Source organism: Chionomys nivalis, chromosome 10 (genome assembly GCF_950005125.1).
Source record: "Chionomys nivalis chromosome 10, mChiNiv1.1, whole genome shotgun sequence".
Classification (NCBI taxonomy): domain Eukaryota; kingdom Metazoa; phylum Chordata; class Mammalia; order Rodentia; family Cricetidae; genus Chionomys; species Chionomys nivalis.
Genome location: NC_080095.1, coordinates 48,513,848 through 48,535,602, shown reverse-complemented (window position 1 = coordinate 48,535,602; position 21,755 = coordinate 48,513,848). Strand labels below are relative to the sequence as shown.

Genomic DNA, 21,755 nt, shown 5'->3' with positions numbered 1-21,755 from the left:
AAAATATGGCATTCTCTTCAAGAGGGCAATGGTCAATTATTCATCATCCCTTGTTGCAGGTAGAAAAAAGGCACTAGTCAGAGCTCAGCAAGAGGGGAGGATGGGAGGATACAAAGACATCCATGTCTGGAGAGCCGAAGACTCGGCAATGTGGAGTTCAGGGGTGGAGAGGAATCGTGGGCGTCAGTAACTGGGCTCATAAAGCCTCACGGGCTACACAGTGTGTACAGGAGAATGAGGTTTCTCTGGACCTGCCTCTCCACCCAAGAGGAGAGTCACTAAACATGACTCATTAAAACCTGCCGGGAGAACAGTGCAGGTGTGTGTTGGGGTCCCCTCAGTGGGGGCATCCTGGCAGGAAGAAGCCACAAGGAGTAGTGAATTACAAGGGTTTGGTGTCTCCAGATACCCTTTTAGCTGACTGTCCTGAGTAGTTGCTTCCAAGACAAGAACTCCGTTTAATTGGAGCAAAGCAAGGAAAGAGAACTGGGAATTAGTTGGTAGGAAGGACAATTTTCCTATGGAAAGCCAGAAGTCTCTCCTCAGATATGAGCCAATGACTGTTAAATTGTTACCTCTGACCCTCCACATCAATATTAAGACGTGGCCAGGAAGGAGAATTTGTGGAGGTTTTTGAAAGTCAAGGGCGAGCAGGAATGTAGATAGTTCAAACCACCATGTATTTATTAAGAATTAACTGTGTAGCCGGGCCATGGTGGCGCACGTCTTTTAATCCCAGCACTTGGAAGGCAGAAGTAGGCAGATCTCACTGAGTTAGAGGCCATCCTGGTCTACAGAGTGAGTTCCAGGACAGCCAGGACTGTTTCACAGAGAAGCCCTGTTTCAAAAAACAAACAAACAAAAGAATCACCTGTGAAGGAGGGGTGTGTCTCAATCTTTGGAACATATACAAAAATGAAAGTGTTATTATCAAATAGTCTCATGGAATAAATAATGAAAAGATTTCATATCTGTTATCTGGAAGTCACTCAGATGAAGTTACAGCACCTTTGTAATTTCAGGAAATCATTTTACTGAAGCCTGAAGGAGACGCCAAAATCCAAATGGTGATGAGAGAAGCTGAACACTGTGAGGCCCCGTTGGTTCAGGAGACCCTTACGGATCTCAGCAGCCAGTGGGACAACACACTCCATCTAGCGAACACATATCTAAGGTAAGGGCTGTCTGCTTTCCTTGCTCAGCGAAGCCATACCAAGTGTTCTGCTTGCCACCTGGGTTTGAATAAAGTATCTACAAGGGGACCCGCTGTGGAGTAGGCCTCCAGAAGAACTGAGAGGCGGCGGTCGCTCTGCGGCCCTGTGTAGGGTGGTGCACTGATCCCTGGTGCTCTTAGCAATAGATTGATTCTGTCTTCCATCCCTGCTCCTGTGTTAAATCCTCCTCCCCCCCCCCCCCCCCCCCGCACCCCCGACAGTATCCATGTGGGAAGACTGGAATAATGAATCCTTTTCTTCTAAGAAATTCTTAAATGTGTAAACACTGGTAAATAGTGGCTGAATCCTATAAACATATTTCTAGTAAAGATTCTTTTGGCTGTAAACTATGTGTGTGTGTGTGTGTATTTTGTATGTGTTTATGCCTGAATATGTGTAGCGGCCAGAGATCAACTTCAAATGGTGGTCTTAAGTTTGTCCACATTGTTTTTGAGACAGTTTTTCACTGGCCTGTGTAGCAGACTTTCTTTTTTCTTTTTTCTTTTTTGTTTTGTTCTGTTTTTCGAGACAGGGTTTCACCGTAGCTTTGGAGCCTGTCTTGGAACTAGCTCTTGTAGACCAGGCTGGCCTCAAACTCAGAGAGATCTGCCTACCCCTGCCTCCTGAGTGCTGGGATTAAAGGTGTGCACTACCACCGCCCAGCTGCAGGCTTTTGAGCTACCATCCAGATCCCAAATCACAACTCATTAGTTATGAATGTTCGGCCTTAGCTTAGGCTTGTCCCACTAGCACTTATAACTTAATTTAACCAGTTTCTCTTCATCTATGTTTTGCCTCAGGGCTTTTTACCTTTCTTTCTTTATGTCTTATTCCTTGTCTGGCTGCCCGGCAGCTGCCTGACTGGCCCAGGGGGTGTCTCCTTCTCTTTCTCCCTCATTATCCTCATTCTCCCCTGAGCCTAGATTCCCCTTCCTGCTTCTTCTCACTGTCTGCAAGCTCTGCCTATCCCTCTGTTGCTTAGCAATTGACTGTTTAGCTTTTTATTAGACCAGTCAGGTGCCTTAGGCAGGTAAAACAACACACCTTTACATTGTTACACAAATACAACATAAACAAATGTAACACTCTTTAGATGTTAAACAAATACATAACAAACAAATATAACACATCTTTGCCTAATTAAAGTAATACTCCACAACAGGCCTGGAATTGTCAAGTAGGCCAGGCCTGCCAGCCAGTGAGCCCTCAGCATCCCCTTGCCTCTTGTTTGTGTTACCATACCTGAATTTTTTTTTTTAAACATGGGTTTTACGGATTGACCTCAGGTCTTCATGCTTGCTAGGCAGGCACTTTACAGATCTGACCTCTCTTATTCTCACTAGCCCTACTTTTTTTTTAGTTTTATATAAGTGTAAAATCGGACTTTATGGTATATTTAAGTATAAGAAACATTGCTGGGACTAGTTTGAAATGAAAACATACTATTTCGTAACAAATACTAACTGTATAACAAAAAAATTATCCTTTAGTAATACTGAAATAAACTGTGAGCTAAGCTCAGTGCTATATGAGGAGTTGGGGTGTTAAATGGACATAGTATGCAATCATATGATCTTAATGCCACTTACTAATAATGTGTGTTGGAATAGAGGGTGCAAAGTGACCCTTCATTTTGTTTACTGTCTTTTTGAAACTCTTTTGCAATATGTAGGCATCAAGAAAAGCTCGCGCTAGAAGGAGAGGAGTATTTGCAGAGCAAGGAGGCCCTGCGGCTGATGCTCGCGGATCTGAAGAAGCAGCAGGAAGCAGGCCTCGCTCTACAACCTGGCTTGCCAGAGAAGCAAGCTCAGTTAAAGATTTGTAAGAAATTCCTCCAGAAAGCCCAAGATTTGACATCCTTGCTAGAGGAGCTAAAAGCTCAGGGCAATTACCTCTTGGAATGCACTAAAAATCCTAGCTTCAGTGAGGAGCCATGGCTGGAAATAAAACAGTTGCATGAAAGTCTTCTTCAGCAGCTCCAGGTGAGACGGGCAGAAAAAATCCCCGTGCTTGTGGCAGTCACCACACAGGATTCTTATTCTGAGCTAGTGCTTGGATGTTGTTCTTCTGCTGAATCCAATGCTTTCAAGGGGTTTCAGTTTTACCTGAAAATGCCAACACTGATTATCCACCCATCCATCCATCCATCCACCTACCCATCCATCCATCCTCCCATGCCTTCATCCCCTCATCCACTTGTTCAATTTATCCATCTGTCAATCATGCATCCACTCACCCAACCAACTGCCCCCTATCTACTTACTCATTTATTGTTTATCCATCCATCCAGGCACCCATCCATGTACCCACCCACCCACCCACCCACCCACCCATCCACCCACCCACCCACCCACCCATCCATCCACCCACCCACCCATCCATCCACCCACTCATTCATCCAGCGTAATAATTCATATCAGTTGTCTTGTTCCTCCCTTGGGTCTTCACACATGATCTGCAGTAAAGTGAATTGAAATTGAGAGATGGCTCAGAGGTTAAGAGCACTGGCTGGCTGCTCTTCCAGAGGTCCTGAGTTCAGTTCCCAGCAACCACATGGTGGCTCACAACCATCCTTAATGAGACCTGGTGTCCTCTTCTGGCCTGCAGCACACAACACTATATACATAATAAAAAAAAAATGAAAAAAAAAAAGAACTGAAATCAATTGTCACCTGTCATAATGAAGTCCATTCTTCCAGTTAAACTGTTTTTAATTCTTTAGACATTGAAGCCAGGTTCAGTGAGGGATCCTGATCATCCAGATACCCGGAGCTGGATGTGGGCTCAGCTGCCTGCTTGGATGGCTGTTCTGTAGGCTACTTCCTGCTTTTGTCTGATCAGGTGTAGTCCTCTGACTTCCTTATCCCCGGGAGCTTATCTGAAGATGGCTTTGCTTTTGAGTTGTGATTCCTTTATTCTTAGGAAAGGATCCAGGAGCTAGCTCACTCTCATATTGTCTCATTGTGAGATGCAAACTCTTTGTCTAAAAGTAGCAAATATATAAAACCTTATTCATTATGTTTGTGATTTAATGATATAATGTGTAGTCATTGTGTATTCTCTTGACAAATTGTCTTTAAGGAGGAAATTAAGGCAAGAAAGCACACAAAATGCAAATTTTTATTAAGTAATTTGCAGGGTTTTTTTTTAGTGACATACCTTAAACATTGTCAACTCTGGGTCAGTTGTGGGCATATTCTTTTTTCAATGTGAAACCTTATATGTGAATTATAGTTTAGATATGTAATACTACGTTATGTATTATGTGTGAATTATATAATTACTTTTTAAGTGAAAAACCTTTAGTAATTTACTAATTGTCAATGTTTTATTTGTAGGATTCAGTGCGAAAACTAGAGGGTCATGTTCAAGAACACAGTTCATACCAAGTTTGCATCACAGACCTCAACACCACACTGGACAATATCTCCAGGGAGTTTGTCCATCTCTGTGATACAGCTGAGGACCACATGAGGGCTGAGGACAGAATGCAGAAATTGCAGGTATTGAGCAATGTCCTAACCTAATATACATTGGGGGGATCAATATTCATGACAACTTGGCTTTTTAGTACCTTTGACTAAAGGTAATTCAGAACCTTTGACCACGGAAATTCAAGTGTTATTTAGAAAGGTCTAAGTAGTCTGGGGAAATGGGGACATGCTGATTTAGTGGTCAAGTCCATTGGCGAAGTCATTAAACAGTGATTCAGTGGACCCTTAGGGCAGATGATTCTACCTGTGACCAGCCTGGAGCTCTCGATTATCTTTGTTTCAGAAACAGCATAGTTCCCTGGGATTCTGAGAAACAAGACAATGAAGGCAGTGTAGCATGTCCTTGGAGAAATGTTCGAGTTTGCATTCTCCATCTTGGGCATCGTGTAATGTTTGCCCTGTCAGTTCTCATTCTGGTGGACTCTATTCAATCCCTCCCTTAGCCGGGTGGTGGTGGTGGCACACTCCTTTAATCCTAGTACTTGGGAGGCAGAGGCAGGCGAATCTCTGAGTTTGAGGTCAGCCTGGTCTACAGAGAGTTCCAGGACAGCCAGGGAGGGAAGGAAGGAAGGAAAAAGGCCTATAGGATACTCCTCCTCTCCTCTTCCTCATGAAGCACCCAGCCCTTTCAAGTGGGGATCAGTGCTCTTACCTACATGTGTAAAACACCCTTGTCTTCTAACTGCTTGTACAGTCAGTACAGCAGCCTGAGTAGTGCCTGGTATAGAATTAGATTTTAATTTTAAAGACTAGCATTAGATTGATATGGGCATCCCGAAGGACTCTTCAATCCTTTCTGATATTTTCCATGCTGCAGGTACACATTCAATGTTTGAGTTTTGAAAAGCCTGAATCTTCCTTTTTTATTTGAGAGACGGTATACAGATGCATGCAGACACATAAGCGCCCACACATATCAAAGAAATATAGGTACATCACTGGGCATGGTGGCCCATGCCTTTAATTCTAGCACTAGAGAGGCAGAAGCAGGTGCATCTCTGTGAGTTCAAGGCCAGCTATGTCGGAAGTTCTAGGTCAGCTGGAACTACATAATGAAACCCTGCCTACCCCTAAAGACATACATACATAATGCATACATCTTTTGTTTAATAGGTGTGGTCATGCCTGTATTCTGGCCCGAAGTGCCAAAAAAGGGATTGACGTTATAGACAGTTGTGAGCATCCAATGGGTGCTAGAACTAAACACAGGTCCTTTGGAAGAGCAGCCACTGTTTTTAACCACTGAGCCATCTCTCCAGCCCCAGAGGTTGTCTCTTAAATAAAATATATCCAGCAAATGCCTACTGGCCTCCTCCTGTGTTTTACAAACTGTGCCATGAACACTTTTCCCCTTACCTGCGGCACACTCCCTACTTCTTATGGAATCTGTGAGAGGATTTGATGTGGGGTGCCACAGTGACTTGAAAATTTCCCCAAAGTTTCTTTTTTTGGTTCTACTTTTATTACTTTATAAATAATACCAATCAGAATTCCCACTTCCCCCCCTCCTTCCACTTCTTTCCCGCTCCCCCACTCACCCTCACCCTCCAGTCCTAAGAGAGGTCAGGGTACCCTGCCCTGTGGGAAGTCCAAGGCCCTCCCATCTCCATCCAGGCTTAGGAAGCTGTGCATCCAAATAGACAAGAATCCCAAAAAGCCAGTACATGCAGTAGAAACAAATCCCAGTGCCATTATCATTGGCTTCTCAGTCTGCCTAAATTGTTAGCCACATTCAGAGGGTCCAGTTTGATCCTATGTTCGTTCAGTCCCAGTCCAGCTGGATTTGGTGAGCTCCCATTAGCTCAGGCACACTGTCTCAGTGGGTGGACCAACCTCTCATGGTCCTGACTTCTTTGGTCATATTTTCCCTCCTTCTGCTTTTCAACTGGACCTTGGGAGCTCAGTCCAGTGCTCCGATGTGGGTCTTGGTATTTATCTCCATCCTTCACTGGACGAAGGTTTTATGGTGATATTCAAGATAGTCATCAGTCTGACTACGGGACGAGGCCAGTTTAGGCACCCTCTCCTCCACTGCCCAGGGTCCTAGCTGGGATCATCCCCGTGGACTCCTGGGAACCCCTCTAGAGCCAAGCCTCTTGCCAACCCCAAAATGGCTCCCTCAATTAAGATATCTCCTTCCCTGCTCCCATTTCCATCCTTCCTCTATCTCAACATCCCACTCTCCCAAGCTCTTCCCAACCCTCCCCTTCTCCTTTCTCTCTCCCCCTCTCCCCTTCCTCCTACCCCACCCCCCATCCCCATGCTCCCAACTTTTGCCTGGCGATCTTGTCTGCTTCCAATTTCCAGGAGGATCTATATATTTTTGTTCTTTGGGTTTACCTTATTATTTAGGTTCTCTAGGATCGCGAACTATAGGCTCAATGTCCTTTGTTTATGGCTAGAATCCGCTTATGAGTGAGTACATACCGTATTCATATTTTTGGGTCTGGGTTATCTCACTCAGGATAGTGTTTTCTATTTCCATCCATTTGCATGCAAAATCCAAGATGAAATATTGATTCTTTCTGATAAATACATGCTTCGTGATTGTCTTCTTGGTCAATACTTTGTGAAAGTCACCAAACTCCTGAGAACTGAATGGCAATGCTTTTACAACAGCCTTTCCCTTACTTCTAGGAACTGGAGTGTGGACTCCGTTGCCAAGGCGGCATACTAAAGAAGGCTTCCGCATTAGCAAACTCCATCAAGCAAAATACATCTTCAGCAGGACAGAAGATTATTAAAGACGATATAAAATCACTTAAGTATAAACAAAAGGATTTGGAAAACAGAATTGAATCTGCCAAGCGGGACACTGAGAATAGTCTCAACAGCATCCTTCAATCCAAAGGCTCGACAGAAAAACATGCGAAGTCTTCTCTGCCGGCTGGAGAGATGCTGGGCACTTCTGATGCGCCCAAGCCCACTCAGGAGTCAGCGGCAGTGGGAGAGTCAGAGGGAAACTGGGAAACAAACAAGGTAAGTGCCGTGATTGAGAGTAAAGAGGTGTACCTCTTTCAAAAGAGTCTCGAATCAAGCATTCTGATTTCCTAATTAAGTCCTCAAAGGACGGGCTATTTATGAAGCTCTCTTGTCAAAAGAGCCCTCAGAAAACGGTCCAGATTTCCGTGGTGAAATATTACTGTGCAGTCTGTTCAAATGTCAGTCATCAATTTAGGCTGATTATTCTCACCGATATGTAATCAGATACAGTTTCTTGGGTCAAGAGCACAAAAGCAAATTAGAAAAGGCAAAAGAAAAAAAAATGTGCTATAGCCATTTCCCCGGCTTTAAAAAATATATATCTAAGAGCTCATTTTTTCCCCCGGTTTGGTCCATTTTGTAAATGAAATCAGAGAATGTTGCAAAGGAAGAGACGCCTTTCTCTTCTTTTGTTAACTCTACTGCAGTGCCTCTGGAAGTGTTGCCAGGTCATTAGTGAGAAAATGCTAGCACTTAGGCCCCTGAATTTCCTCAGAGAGAAGGAAGATGTATGCTTTCTTGTGGCTCTTTTTAAAAATGTTATGTATGCTATACATTTAAAAGATTTAGTCACTTATTTGCATTTGTGTGTGTGTGTGCATGTGTATGTGTGTCTTGAATACACGTATGTCTACGTGTGTGTAGTGTGTGTGTGTCATGTGCAGGCGCATGCTCCCCTGCATGTGCACAGAAGGCCTCTGTACTCTCCATGTTATTCCTTTGATTTTGACGCAGGGACTTTTCCTGAATGTGGGGCTTCCATTCCCTCATCGGGGTGGAATCTGGCAAGTCCCACCCAACCTCCCATCTCTGCCCCTCATGGAACGGGGGCTAAAGGCCTGCACGGCACACCCAGCTTGTGCCATGAGTGCTGGCATTAGAACTCCAGTCCCAAGGATTATACAGCGAGTGCTCTTAACCCTGTGGAGAGCAAGTGCAGTCCAAACACATGGCGTTGCTAAGGGGGCTAGCTGCCCAGCCACCTGCAACCTAACGTCTCTATCCCATGATTGCCACAAAAGCTTGGTTCAATAGAGAACATTGAAAACTGAGAAAAGTCATCATTTGAAAACGGCTTTGAACCTTCCATTTAATCTTAATTGATAAGAATTCTCACTGCAAAGAGGGTTTGTTTCGTTGTTTTTCGGAGTAGTTAGGGGAATTTAAGACTTCAGTTTTAGGGTTTCTGTTATGGTAAAACACCATGACTGAAAGCAAGTTGGGGAGAGGAAAGGGTTTATCTGGCTTACGCTTCTACATGGAGTCCATCACTGAAGGAAGTCAGGACAGGAGCTCAAGCGGGGCAGGACCCTGGACAGCAGCTGGTTCAAAGGCCATGGAGGAGTGCTTTTTACTGGCTTGCTCATCCTTACTTGCTCAGCCTGCTTTCCTGTAGAACCCAGGACCACCAGCCTAGGGACGGCTCCACTCACAATGCTGGGCCCTCCCTCATCAATTGCTAAGTAAGACCATGCCCTACAGCCAGATCTCCATTGAGGTTCCCTCCTTTTAGATGCTTCTAGCTTATGTCAAGATGACATAAAACTAACCAGCACAGACATCAAATAATTTCCCTAAATCTGGATTACAGAAAACTAGTTTTAATTCTGTAGCAACATGCTTTCTTCTTTTGTAATGTTATATTTTCCTGAACCTGCATGTAGTTTTTCTCCTACCAGTGCCGGTCATCTCTTCATCGCATGTAACATGATACCGTGTAAAGTTCAGAGCAATGTCAAGGCTGAACGACAACCCTGATGATCAGAGAACAAATCTATTGGTAGATAGATAAGATCCAGGTGGAATGAAGCACTTGCCACAACTCAGTGTGAATAACCGGGTGGGACTCTCACTATAGTGAACACACAGAGCACGTGAAAGAACAGTTTTTCTCACGATAAAGCTGATTGATCCCAAACTGTGGTAATAATACTGGCCAAGCCTAACAGTCCCAGCTATTCCAGTAGGTGACATAGTGAGACCCTATCCCGTAAGACAAAGGCAAATGAAACAAAATGCCTGTCATAACAAAAGGAAGCCCTTAATTCATTACACACATTGACTGAGTGCCAGTGAAGTGTCTTGGTGGGCAAAGATGCCTGCCGCCAAATCTGATGCCCTGAGCTATTGTCCCAAAACCTACCTGGACTTTAGAAAGTTTACTTCCGACCTTCACATGCGTGCTGTGACATATGCACAATCTCTCATAGATAGATAGATAGATAGATAGATAGATAGATAGATAGATAGATAGATAGATAGATAGATAGAGTAAAGTATTTATTGACACCCAGTTTTGTGCTAATTGTTCTGGTAGAATGTGAGATACAGTTTTGCAGCCTTACATCTAACTAACGCTAAGCATTTAACGCTCACTTTCCATGCTATTGTGGACTCCTGAGAAACTTTCATCAGATTTTTTTTTAGGATTTTTTTTTCTCTGTGAAGTAGCCCTGGCTGTCCTAGAACTCACTTTGTAGACCAGGCTGGCCTCAAAGTCACAGAGATCTGCCTGCCACTGCCTTCCAAGAGCTGGGATTAAAAGTGTGTGCCACCACCGCCTGGCATTAGGATTTATTTTTATTATGTGTGTGTATCTCTGTGAGTGTGTGTGCCTGCATCCACGGGTGCCTGTGGAGTTACAGGGGTTTGAGAGCTACCAGATACAGGTTTTGGGAATCCAAACGCTGATTGTCAGAATCAAGCAGAAAGCACTCCTAACCTCTGAGTCATCTCTTTAACATGGCCCAGCCCCTTAACAGACTATTTTAAGTATTTTCCAGAAGAGCTATTTAAAATATTTGCTTGTTTGTTTGTTTGTTTGCATGCATGTGCATCCACAGAGGTCAGAGGAGGGTATTGGAAGAATCTCCTGGAACTGGAACCACAAATGGTTGTGAGCGCCATGTGGGTGCTGGGAATAGAGTCTGAGTCCTCTAGAAGAGCAACCAGTGCTCTTAACCACTAAGCCATCTCTCCAGCCCCCAGAAGAACTTTTAAAATTTTTCTTCCCTCATCGTTTAATTCCATCTACTCCTCCTCCCCATCTTTCCTCTCTCTGTCCATCCCCAACCCCCATTTGCCTCTTTCTTTCACAGTGCTGGGTAATAGATATTTTCCTTTGCTGAATAGCATGGTTGAGTTTTGTTGAAAGCGTTGCCATACCTGCCTGGAATTACTTGGATACTTGGATAGCATTTGAATCTATTGCTCAGAGTTTTATTTAGATGGAAAATGGTATTTTAGATTGGGACTTGCAGTTGAGTTTGTCTTAGTATTGGTGTGATTAAGGCAGGCTTAGAGACAAAAAGAAAGTGGGAAGGGTTTGGATGGTGTCTAAAGCATGCTGCCTATCTTTATGAATGTGGTGTCTAAGCATTGTTAGATTTCGTGCACAGACTGAACTGTCCCCTTCCCACCCTCCTGTACAGGTCAAGTGGATTAACAAGAGGTCGTAAAAAGTGAGGGTTGTCTAATCTCTTAGGACTGTATGTGTTGTCAAAAGGAAGTAATGGTGAATAAACAAGAAAATCATTCTGTTCCAATTTATCCTGAATCTCTTTCCATGCACTTCCTTTTCCGCCAATTATTGATAGCAACCAAAACAGGCTCAATGAAACTTTCCTAGTTTTTCATCTAGCGTGAACTCATGTCTGCGTCCCTTCTATTAAAGAATGATTAAACAGGCAACAGAGTCAAATGTAGACACGGCCTCCGTTCTCATAGGTCTTCCAGCTAGAGATGGGGAGACACACTAATAAGTTAAACCAGCGAGAGTCCAGTTACAGACGCTTAGGGAATTACAGGAGCCCAGTTGCGGAAGCCTTCCTTCCCATTAGCCTTCAGCAAAGTTGTTGGAGTTGCACAGTAGGATGGGGAGGGCCTCTTGCAGGAAGCAACATCGCAACTCAGATGCAGAGGTCAGCTGGAACTAGCAGAGCCTGCGGCTGGGTATGGGGAGCCCTGGACAGAGGACTGGGTGGGGCACACTAGGAGGCATTTCAGTAGCTTAAGACCTCTGTGGCTGGAACACAGAGGGCCGCAGAGTGACAGTAATGGGGGCTGAGAGATGAACAAAGGAGATACGGGGGGTCTTTAAGTTTCTCTAATATAGAAAATTGTGTCACTTTAATCTTTGTTTTCTTACTTATTAACTAAGAAATGGCTCAGGCTAGAGAGATGGCTCACTGGTTAAAAGCACTGCCTGCTCTTCCAAAGGTCCTGCGTTCAATTCCCAGGAACCACATGGTGGCTCACAACCATCTGTAATGAGATCTGCTGCCTTCTTAGGGAAGAGACCTGGTCAGTTATCCTCATCAACTTAGACCATGAAACCCAATATGGATGAGTTCAACAGAACCACCATATATGGGCTGCTCATGAATGCTTCAGCATTGCCAGGGCATAAAATTCATTTTTCAAAAACTGTATCTAAGTTTTTAGTCATGGGGAGCTTTTTGTTCATCATATATGCTTCATATGTCTTATGATTTAAGATAAAATGTTTTATAGTAGTATGTACAATCAAGTAAAGTCGAGCAGAGGGTGACGAGCAGGGCAGGAGGAAGTGATAGAATTTTCCAGGAGCCAATCAGGGCCCAAGTTGGGTTCCAACCTCCCTGGCGTGAGCCAAAGGAATGTTGCCTGTTACGTTTGAAATGTTCGTTTGAGGGACTCTGTTGGCTTTTCTGTTGTGGTTGAAAATGGCTTTGGGGGTCAATGAGCAGCTGGTTTTGGGGGGTGATTTGAAGTGTTATAGCATACAGTGTCTGACCGCTAAGGTCTGACATTACAGATGTTGCCTGTGATGCCCTGGTAACAGTGGTCCTTGGGCACCAGCTCATCAGGTAAGAGAGAGTTAGATGCTCTGGATTCTTGGCGGATAGCGGTGGCAGATAAGTCTCTCTGGGGCCTGGTCTCTAGGCCTTTGGTGCAGCCTCTCTCGTGTTCAGGTTCGTTTGTGGGGGTTTCTGAGGAAGTGAGGGGAGGCAGGCACCACCTGCATCAGTGTGGCCTGTACCCCTTTGAGGCTGCCTCTACATGGATTTTAACCAGAGCCCAAGTGAACTGGAGTCTCAGAACCAGAGGGAACTCGCAGAATTGTAATTATTGGTCACATTTTTCAAGGCAGTGACTTACGCTGTCTTATTTCAAAATAATCCATGCCCTGAGTCCCTGGATTCTCTTACCAACGAGAGCTGGTCAAACCGCAGGTTGGTGGTTATTTTATACAAACTTTTAATTTTAGAACTGCTTCAGATTTACAGGACAGTTACAAAGATACAGTGGAGAGTCCCTTATCTCCCTGCATAGTGTCCCCCATTGTTTCCATATGACAGCACTGTGCAGAGTGCCAAGTGCTCTTGGTTTGTCTATATGCTTTGTTTTGTGAGGTTTGGGTGGTCCTAACCTTGAACAGGCCAGGTAAATGCTTGCTCCTCGGCACTGTCTCCACCCCTGTCTCCTCACAAAATTATTGTGTTGTGTCTGGTACATGCAAGTGCTCAACAACACATACTTCTAGAGATGAGTTAGTGGGTAAAGGTACCCGCCACAAAGCCCAAGGCCCTGAGTTCAATCCCTGGGACTAGACAGAGAGAAAGCAGGTTATCCTCTGATGTCCACACACACGCGTGTACACACACACACACACACACACACACAAACACTAAAATAAAATAAAAAATAAAATAAAAACAGTGAAAAAGGAACTAGTTATTGAAAAAGAAGTGAACACTAATGCCCCATTGATAATCACAAGTTCCTAAAACATTCAAAAAAAGATCAAACTCCTCATTTATCACGTTTCCCACCTTCTGTAAGTGTTTGTTAAGTTAGTGTGTCGTGGGGGGTATGTGCATACATACTTACACACAGGCACTCGGGTACACCTGTGGAGGTCAGAGGATAATTTTTGGAAGTCAGTTCTCACCTTCCAGTTTATCAAGGTCAGATCTCTCTGCCTTTGCTGCTATGGTCTGTGCTGCAGACCAGCTGGCCATAATCTTTGGGTGATTCTCCTGTTTCCACCTCTCATCCTGAGGTGGAACCCGGGATTGCAGATAAGCATTACCACACCACATAGGTTTTGAGGGTTGAGCGTGGGTACGCGGGATTGCTTGGCTGGTGCGTGTATCCACCGAATCATATCATGGCTTCTTGGTGTTCCCACACTTACCTACTTATTTTAACTTCCGGGAGATAAAAATGAGCGCCTACTGCTTGCACGGTCCTCTTCAGTTTAGGAATGCTAAGTGTGAGTTTGACAACTGTTGACTCTCCCATATCTGTTTCATTTCTATAAGATTGTAAATTATATGTCGGTATATAATGAAGCAACTCTAGATCCCATACTAGCATAACAAAAATGTTTTATCTTGGGGGAAGGGGTCCCAGTGCAGGTATTATTATATGGGAAAAGTCCTCCTTTGGCAGTACCCAAATACACCTCTTTAAAGCCTTTAATCTGAGTAAACAGAAGCAACTGGAATGGTTTTTAATCAAGAAAGATGAAAGTGGTTCATTTGGAAGGGAGGCTACTCAGCAATTAATCTTTTTATGTTTTTAGAACTCAGCTGTGGAAATGACTTTGTCAAAACAACTTTCCCTCAACGTTCAAGAAAGCATGCAAAACACCCAAGATGAGCGGAAAGTCAACGAGCTGCGAAATCAACCTTTAGAATTGGACATTATGTTAAGAAATGAACAATTAAAAGGGATGGAGGTATGGGAACATGAAAAACACTCACAGCGTGATTGCATCCTTTACCCAGTGCGGTACAATATATTTTAATTACCAAAAACTCGCTTGTGTAGAGTGAAAAGTCTTATTTAACCTTTGCCTGATGATCAGTTTGGTAACTATATAATTATGGACTAATCAGTAAGTTGTGTAACGCTGACCGTTTAGAAAGTGGGAGAGTTTAATGAACATTCGACTTCTTTCTGTTCCACAAAGTTCCTGAAGAACTTGAGTGAGAGTTTGGGGACTGTGACTCACCATCGTTCCCTTTCACAGTCCTCTGTGTTCTGACCTGACAGGTTCTGATTTTCCTGATGTTCAAGTACATTGGGGCCTCCTCCTTAGCTTGGCACCTGTGCCTATCAACAGTCACAATGTATTTTTAGCCACCAAACCTGAAAATCCTACATGGCCTTGTTTTGAAAAGTGGAACTCTAAGTCAGTGGCTTTCAACCAGGGATCAGCCATGATCAGCCAGTGATCACCCATTTTTCTACCAGTTTTCAGGCAGTCACGACCTCTTTGGGAGTCAAGCAACCCTTTCACAGCAGTCACCTAAGACCGTCTGCATATAAAATATTGATATTATGACTTATAGCAGTAGCAACATTACAGTTATGAAGTAGCAATAAAATAATTTTATGGTTGGGGGGTCCCCACAACTTGAGGAACTGTATTAATGGGTCTCAGCATTAGGAAGGTTGAGGATCACAGCTCTTAATGATCTCTGTGTTTCTGACAGCTCTACAGAACAGTAAACATGAATCTAGACCAGGAAAAAGGTAATAGAAATAACAAGACAAGTCTTCCTTTATAAATCACAGGGCTTTCAAGGCAATAGGATCTCCTAAGAGACAGTAAATGCTGAGCCAGTGTTCTCGATCCTAACATGATTCTTGTAGAGCAGAGGCCATGTGAGCAAATTAAATAACTCGCTTGTGGGATAGGGCATGCTATCTGAATGAAGGAGGGCAGGAAGGAGAATGAATGAGCGTGCGTCTGTGTGCTGATTTGTATGGCTTCCCATAGGAATTATATGCCCACTTGGAAGCCAGAAAAGAAGCCATTGACCTTCTGGAACAATCTCAACATCTCAGTGAAACAGAAGGAAGAGCCCTGGTTCTGCCCCCTGCCAGATCTCCAGCGTATCATGTGGACAGTCTACTTCAGGCTCTTCTCACTTTAAAGAAAGCTAGAGAAAGCCAGTATGGCCTCCTGAATGGTTTTCAAGACCAGCTAGTTGCAGCTGAATCCTTACTGAACACCTTCTTGGCAGAAGCAGAAAGTCTCAAAGCGTAAGTGTAAGAATTCGGGACTGGGGTTCTTCACTCCCTTGCAGGCCCAGTTTGTGCTGTGGAAGGATGCCGTGATTTTCAGATCGTGCACGGAAACGGATCCCATGGGCACACTGGTTTAGTCTGTTTGGGTTCCTCTAACAATATCACAGACTAGGTGGCTATGGAACAGCAATCATTACTCTTTCGAAGTTGGGAAGTCCAAAGTCTAAGAGGCTGGCAAACCTTACGTCTGGTAAACCTTCCATCTAGTTTCTGGGACGTTCCTCACTTCCCAAAGAGCCCACCTTATAATATCATTATGTTGTCACTCAGCTTTCAATGTAAAACATCCTGAAAGATGGCTATTGGTCAAGGCACTTGCCACCAAGCTTGAGAACGTGAGTCTGACTCTCAGGACCTAGGTGGAAGGAGAGAACTGTTGCCCACACAAGTGTCCCATACCCTACAAGTAAATGTTTTTAAAAAGCAAACAAGCCCCAGCAAACAGCAGCAATAAAATAAGGATTTGTTTGGGGTGAGCATAAACCATTTAAGAAAACTTTATTGGATTCATGCTCTGTGTGTGTTTGTGTGTGTTACTAAGTACTGTTTTACACATTAGTTATTAATAGTGTAAATATCTCATGTATATGTGTAGGTACTATGGAATTCAGTAGTCTTTAAAAATAATGTATTCTGCCCTGTGGGGTAGGGAGAAACACATATGTCGTTGCCTGGTATCAATATAATTGGTTTATGTTATCACATATTGAAAGTTATATATTTTAATTATTTAATATAAATGTATGCATTCTGGGGATCAGCAAGATGGCTCAGAAGATAAAGGCACTTGCTGCCAAACCTGATGATGTGAATTCAATTCTCTAAACCTACTTAAAGGCGGAAGGAGAAAGAAATGACTCCACAAAGTTGTCCTCTGGCCTCTACATGCATTCCATGACATGAGTCATCTCCCCACCATCATACAACAATAATAATAAATATATATTCCCTTTGGCTTTGAAAATAATAGATGGTAGACATATAGTTATAACACATAAGTTAAGATATATAATCTTAACGTGCAAATATTTATCATAAAGGTTTTATGCTTATATCTAAATGGATTTTATTTTTTTAACATTATCCCTTAAAATAATTTTCTATTTAAAATGATTAGCTATTCTTGGTGGAAGGGAAGGGTGGTAACAAGGAATTTGGATGCCGCAGTAATTGCTCTGTCTTAGGCTAAGCTTAAGTGAAGGGTGTTCCATTTACAGAGCATTTTCCATGCCTTGCTCTCTCCACCTCACTCCTTCCCCTTTATTTCTTCATTTTTATTCTTTTTTCTAGCGGCTCACTAGACAGTACAACCTATCTGGGCAAAATCAAGAAGTTCCTGGGATCCGTAGAAAAAGAAAAAGTCTCTCTGAGTAAGCTTCACACGGAATGGGACCATTTATCCAGCCTTCTGAGCCCTGAGGATCAAAAGCTGGTGGAGAGCCAAATGAAGCAACTTGAACACGGATGGGAGCTTGTGGAGCAGCTGGCTCACCGGAAATGTTTTCAGCAAGCCACTGAACACGGTGAACTCGCCTACCTCCTGAAGAAGGCCCAGGACATCGGGGTTTCTCTACATGAGCAGCAACCGCGCCTACAGCTAAGTCTGAACTCTCCAGAACAACAGGAGGAGAGCGTGGGCATGGTTGCCCCAGCCGCTGAGATCCAGGCAATCAAATATGAATTTTCTGGTTTAAAGCGGCAAGCGGAGCTTCAGATGAAGAGACTTTGGGGAGAAAGGGAAAAGGAAACTCTGGAAGACACACTAAATAATCTGAATAAGGAACTGGAGGCACTGGAGCCATTAAACCGAGAGGCAGAGAATCGGATTAAGAAGTGGGACCTGAAGAACAGGGTGAAAGAGACCCTCTTATGGGTCAAGAACATGGTGGCCGAGCTCACTGCCCCCATCTCCCTCCTCCCCGATGACATCCTTGCTCAGATCAGAAAGTGCAAGTTGATTCATGATGGCATTCTGGGTAAGCAGCAGGCAGTGGACGTGCTGGTGGAAGAGGCCAGAGGCCTCACTCCCAGCCTCGCAGCATGTGAGAGCCATGCTTTAAATACCCTGCTGGAGGATTTACAGAATCAATACCAAGCACTGCTTTTAAAATCAACTCAGCGGTCACAGCAACTAGAATTGAAGTTGGAAGAAAGAAGCAAATTGTTTGCTGTAATAGAAAAGGCTCAACTGGCGCTTGAACAAGGTGAGACCCTGATGATTCCCACGTGGGAGAAAGCCTCCACGGAGGCCGATCTGGAGCGTCAAGGGGCCGTCTTGAAGGCATCCCAGCAGCAACTGAGAGACATGGAGAGTGCGATCTCAGCACATCTTCAGGAACTCACGAACGCCTACAAGGATGCAGATGTGTTTGAGAGATTGTTTCTGGATGATCGGTTAAAAAACCTCAAAACCAGGACCAGCCAAACACAAAGACTCATCCAGAATAGCTGTAACGAAATGGAACGCAAGATCAGGTCTCAGCAAGAGTTCCGCGAAAAAGCAGCTGTGCTTCAGAGAGAGGTTGAGAGCCTCCAGCTCGGCGAGCTTCTCCCGCTTCATCAAGAGCCGCACCAGGATGCTAAAGCCCAGCTCTGCCATCTTAAAGACAAGCTGGCTGCTCTTCGAGGCAGCATCTCACAAGTGTTGACGTCTGAAGAAGTGTTTGACTCAGAAGGTCTAGCCTGGGATGGCTCGCTGCTCGAGCAGTTACAGACCCAAGTTCTTGAAAGGGAAAAGGAACTGGAAGAAAAAATTAAGCAGCTAGACATATTTTTAATAGCACGCAACAGGTACCAGGCCTTACTAAGTAAGATAAGGGCTATGGATTTGCAGATTAAGAAAAGGGCCAAATCACTGCCCAAAGCCCCTAATATGTCACCAGAAAGCACGCTGCTCAATGCACAAATTTTGATTCAGAAAATTGAAAAAGCCAAACGCTTGCGTGATGAGTTGATGAAGAAACTAAGCAAAAGTGAGGCTTTTGGCGACTCATTCAAAGAGAGCGAGATGCTGCAGCTAAAGCTAAACGCAGAAGACAATGCTAGGCTTCAAGAGGATCTCCAGAACATGCTGCTAGAATTGCAACCGAAAGCAATGGACGAAAAGGCTCTCCAGGACAAACTAGAAAACTCCCTGCATGTTTTCAAGCAAATAAAGTCTCGGCTACAGCAGCCTCTATGTGTAAATTTGGGGACTCAACATATTCAAAATGAGAAGGAGACCTGGGAAGCATTTGGTGAGCAAGTTCAGGCCGAAGTGTGTGGTATCAGAGCCATGAAGGTTGCTGAGGAACAAAGAGAAGAAAACACTTCCGGAACCAGTGACATGGAGGCAAAATTGCAGGACCTTGAAGGTCTGCATGTGGAGCTGAACAAAAACATTGATTTGCGCTCGGTAAGTTGTCTTTGAACTTAGGCGTTTGAGGCTGGTAGTTATTTTCCTCCTGGTTATGTCAGTCAGTACTTCTGAAGATAGTACAGGCCCTACAGGAGATTTCTCTGCGAAAGACCAGCTGCTTTCTAAAGGCCGTGAGCCGCTCTGCGATGTTGACTCGTTCTTCAACATCAAACCTCAGTGCCTCATAAATCGGAGAGAAGATGAAGCTGCTATCTATGTTTCCCTCCTAAGCACCATCGAATTCACAAGTGATTTTGTGTGTAGCAATAGTAACCAATAGGGAGTAGAAGCATAGAAGGAAGGGCAGCAGATAGTAACTAAAGCTTATTTAGAAGTTACATTGTGCTGGGAGTTGAGGGTGGAGGCTGCTGTTGTTAGCCTTGTTTAATGGTTTAGCTCGTTGGCAGAATGCTTGTCCAGCCTGCACAAGGCTCCTGGGTTAGATTCCCAGCACTGAAAGAAATAAAATAAGAAAGAATAAAAATTTGGATCTCAGAAGCCCGGACCTCTTTCTGGGGATCTTAGAGCAGTGACAGCATCAGGATTGAGAGTGAGATTCGTCTAAGTCTACAGTAGGCACCCTTAAATTTAAGGCCCACTGGCCAAATCATGTCCATAGTGCTTGATTTGAAACTAAAGTTTTATTAGGGCATGGCCATGTATGCTTGTTATTTATGTAATGACTGTGGCTGCCTTCTTGCTACAACAGCAAGGTTGAGTAGCTGTCGCTGCACTCACTGAGTTTTGCTGCAGAACAACTCTAACGGCCTCCTTGTCTCCCTCCAGTAGTTGGGAAATATGTTAGGAAGGACTCCATTGTAGCTAGGGGGTGTAAATTCGCAGAGGTGTAAAGTGATGTGGCAAATCCTCGTGTGCTATTTAAATAGTTTTGTAAGAAATGCTGAGTAATTCTAATACGCCTTTTGCTTTTAATTTCAAGAAACACTCTGCATAACTTACCCCACCCATGAGTAATTTGATTAGAGCTGGACAGGAAGACATCTTTAAATTCACTTGCTGTTTTCACAAGACTGGGGTTTAGGGACATTCAGTGATGTACCTGAACTGAAGTTGGTGGCAGATAATGCTGCTCATTTGAAATGCAAGAAGTCTGGCTTTGGGGCTGTTTCCATTTGTTCATAGATACTAAGGCTATATGTATTATATACAGTGCTGTATTTAATTCATAGCCTGGTGCAAGAATCCCAGAGTCAGAATTATTTATCAACTGACAAGATTAATGAGATGTTATTTTAAGTTTAAATTAGATTTTTTTAGAAAATGTGGCTGTTTTTTTTTTATTTTGAGTTACTCAGTTTTAAATATTAATGTAAGAATGCACCACCTTTGAGAGTAGCAAAAGTCTCCCAAGTTAGAAAACCGCCTGACTGTGTTTAATCTCCAATTCACCAGAATATCCTGGATGATGCCTATGAAAATGCAACCCAGTACGAGGAGCTGGTCACGAGGGCAGCGGGGATCATCTCGTCTCTGGAAGCCATGCTTCTGTGCTACAGACCAGACCTTCACCATCCCAAAGAATCTTTGGAGCTGGCCCGCTGTAAGCAAGAGGAATTGCAGTCTACAGTAGCAGAAATCCGGAACCTCACGGAGACCTTGGGGACGATCTCCAGCCCTGAGGCCAAAGAGCAACTGCAGGGTACTTTACAAGACCTAGCTTCTAAGAACTCCGCCCTGAAGGTGGGGCTGGAGGCCCAGGAAGCAGATGATAGAAGGTAGGTCGCCTGTCTTTAAGGGATACTTTCAGGCATCAGAACATCATTTTCCATGTCTTTATAATTAATGTGCACATCAGAGGAAATTTGGATATAGGAAAGTGTAAAAAGCCACCAAAGAAAACCATGTTAAGTTTCATTCTGTTTTAATTCTTGTTTAGTATCTGATACATATAATGGTATATATAAAATGTGTAACCAGTGTAAAAGGGCAGAGGCAAAGTGAGCATCTTTATACTCCAAGTGTCCCAGATAAATCTCATTAACTTGAATTCTCCTTTCTTTATTAGGAAATAATAAATGCCCTAAATTTTATATTTATTGTTTCTTTTTATTGTATTTTTGCTGTGTTTGTGTCCTATTCTTTTTATTTTCACTCTTTTATTCTGTAACTCCATATTTTTCAAGCTCATCACGTTGACCATAAGGCTTAGTCACCTTCCTGTCTGTAGTTGTTAATGGACGTTTGAGTTGTTTGCAGTTTCCTGCATTAAACAACAGTGCTTCTAGGAACATATTGAAGGTGCAGGAACCTCCCTGGGGTATGTAAGGGTGTGACAGCCCAGGTCAAAGGGACACAATTCCTAGTACTAAATGGCCCCCTAATTTCCAATAAACCAGGTACGTACAGATATTCCAGTTGTCCCATCGCCTTGCTAACACTTGACATTAGATGGTCAGAGAGGGGTGGAAGATGGCTTAGAGTGTAAGATTGTTTGCTTTGCACACATGAGGACCTGATTTCAAATCTCCAGAACCCATGCAAAACATTAGGCATGTCCTCTTATGTATCCTAGTTCTGCAGGGGGAGAGGAGGACAAAGCCAGAGGATTGATGGGTCTTGCTGGCA

General features: G+C 43.7%; 1 protein-coding gene across 1 annotated transcript in view; it reads left to right on the top strand.

Annotated features, from left to right (window-relative positions):
- Syne2 (spectrin repeat containing nuclear envelope protein 2) overlaps window positions 1-21,755 on the top strand; it is a 300,335-nt gene that overhangs the window by 132,422 nt on the left and 146,158 nt on the right. The window contains exons 42-49 of the mRNA XM_057782661.1: window positions 1,023-1,174; window positions 2,887-3,196; window positions 4,553-4,717; window positions 7,346-7,687; window positions 14,259-14,414; window positions 15,462-15,727; window positions 17,063-19,166; window positions 20,583-20,905. Of these exons, the coding sequence (XP_057638644.1) occupies window positions 1,023-1,174; window positions 2,887-3,196; window positions 4,553-4,717; window positions 7,346-7,687; window positions 14,259-14,414; window positions 15,462-15,727; window positions 17,063-19,166; window positions 20,583-20,905 (3,818 nt within the window). The remainder of the gene's footprint in view (window positions 1-1,022; window positions 1,175-2,886; window positions 3,197-4,552; window positions 4,718-7,345; window positions 7,688-14,258; window positions 14,415-15,461; window positions 15,728-17,062; window positions 19,167-20,582; window positions 20,906-21,755) is intronic.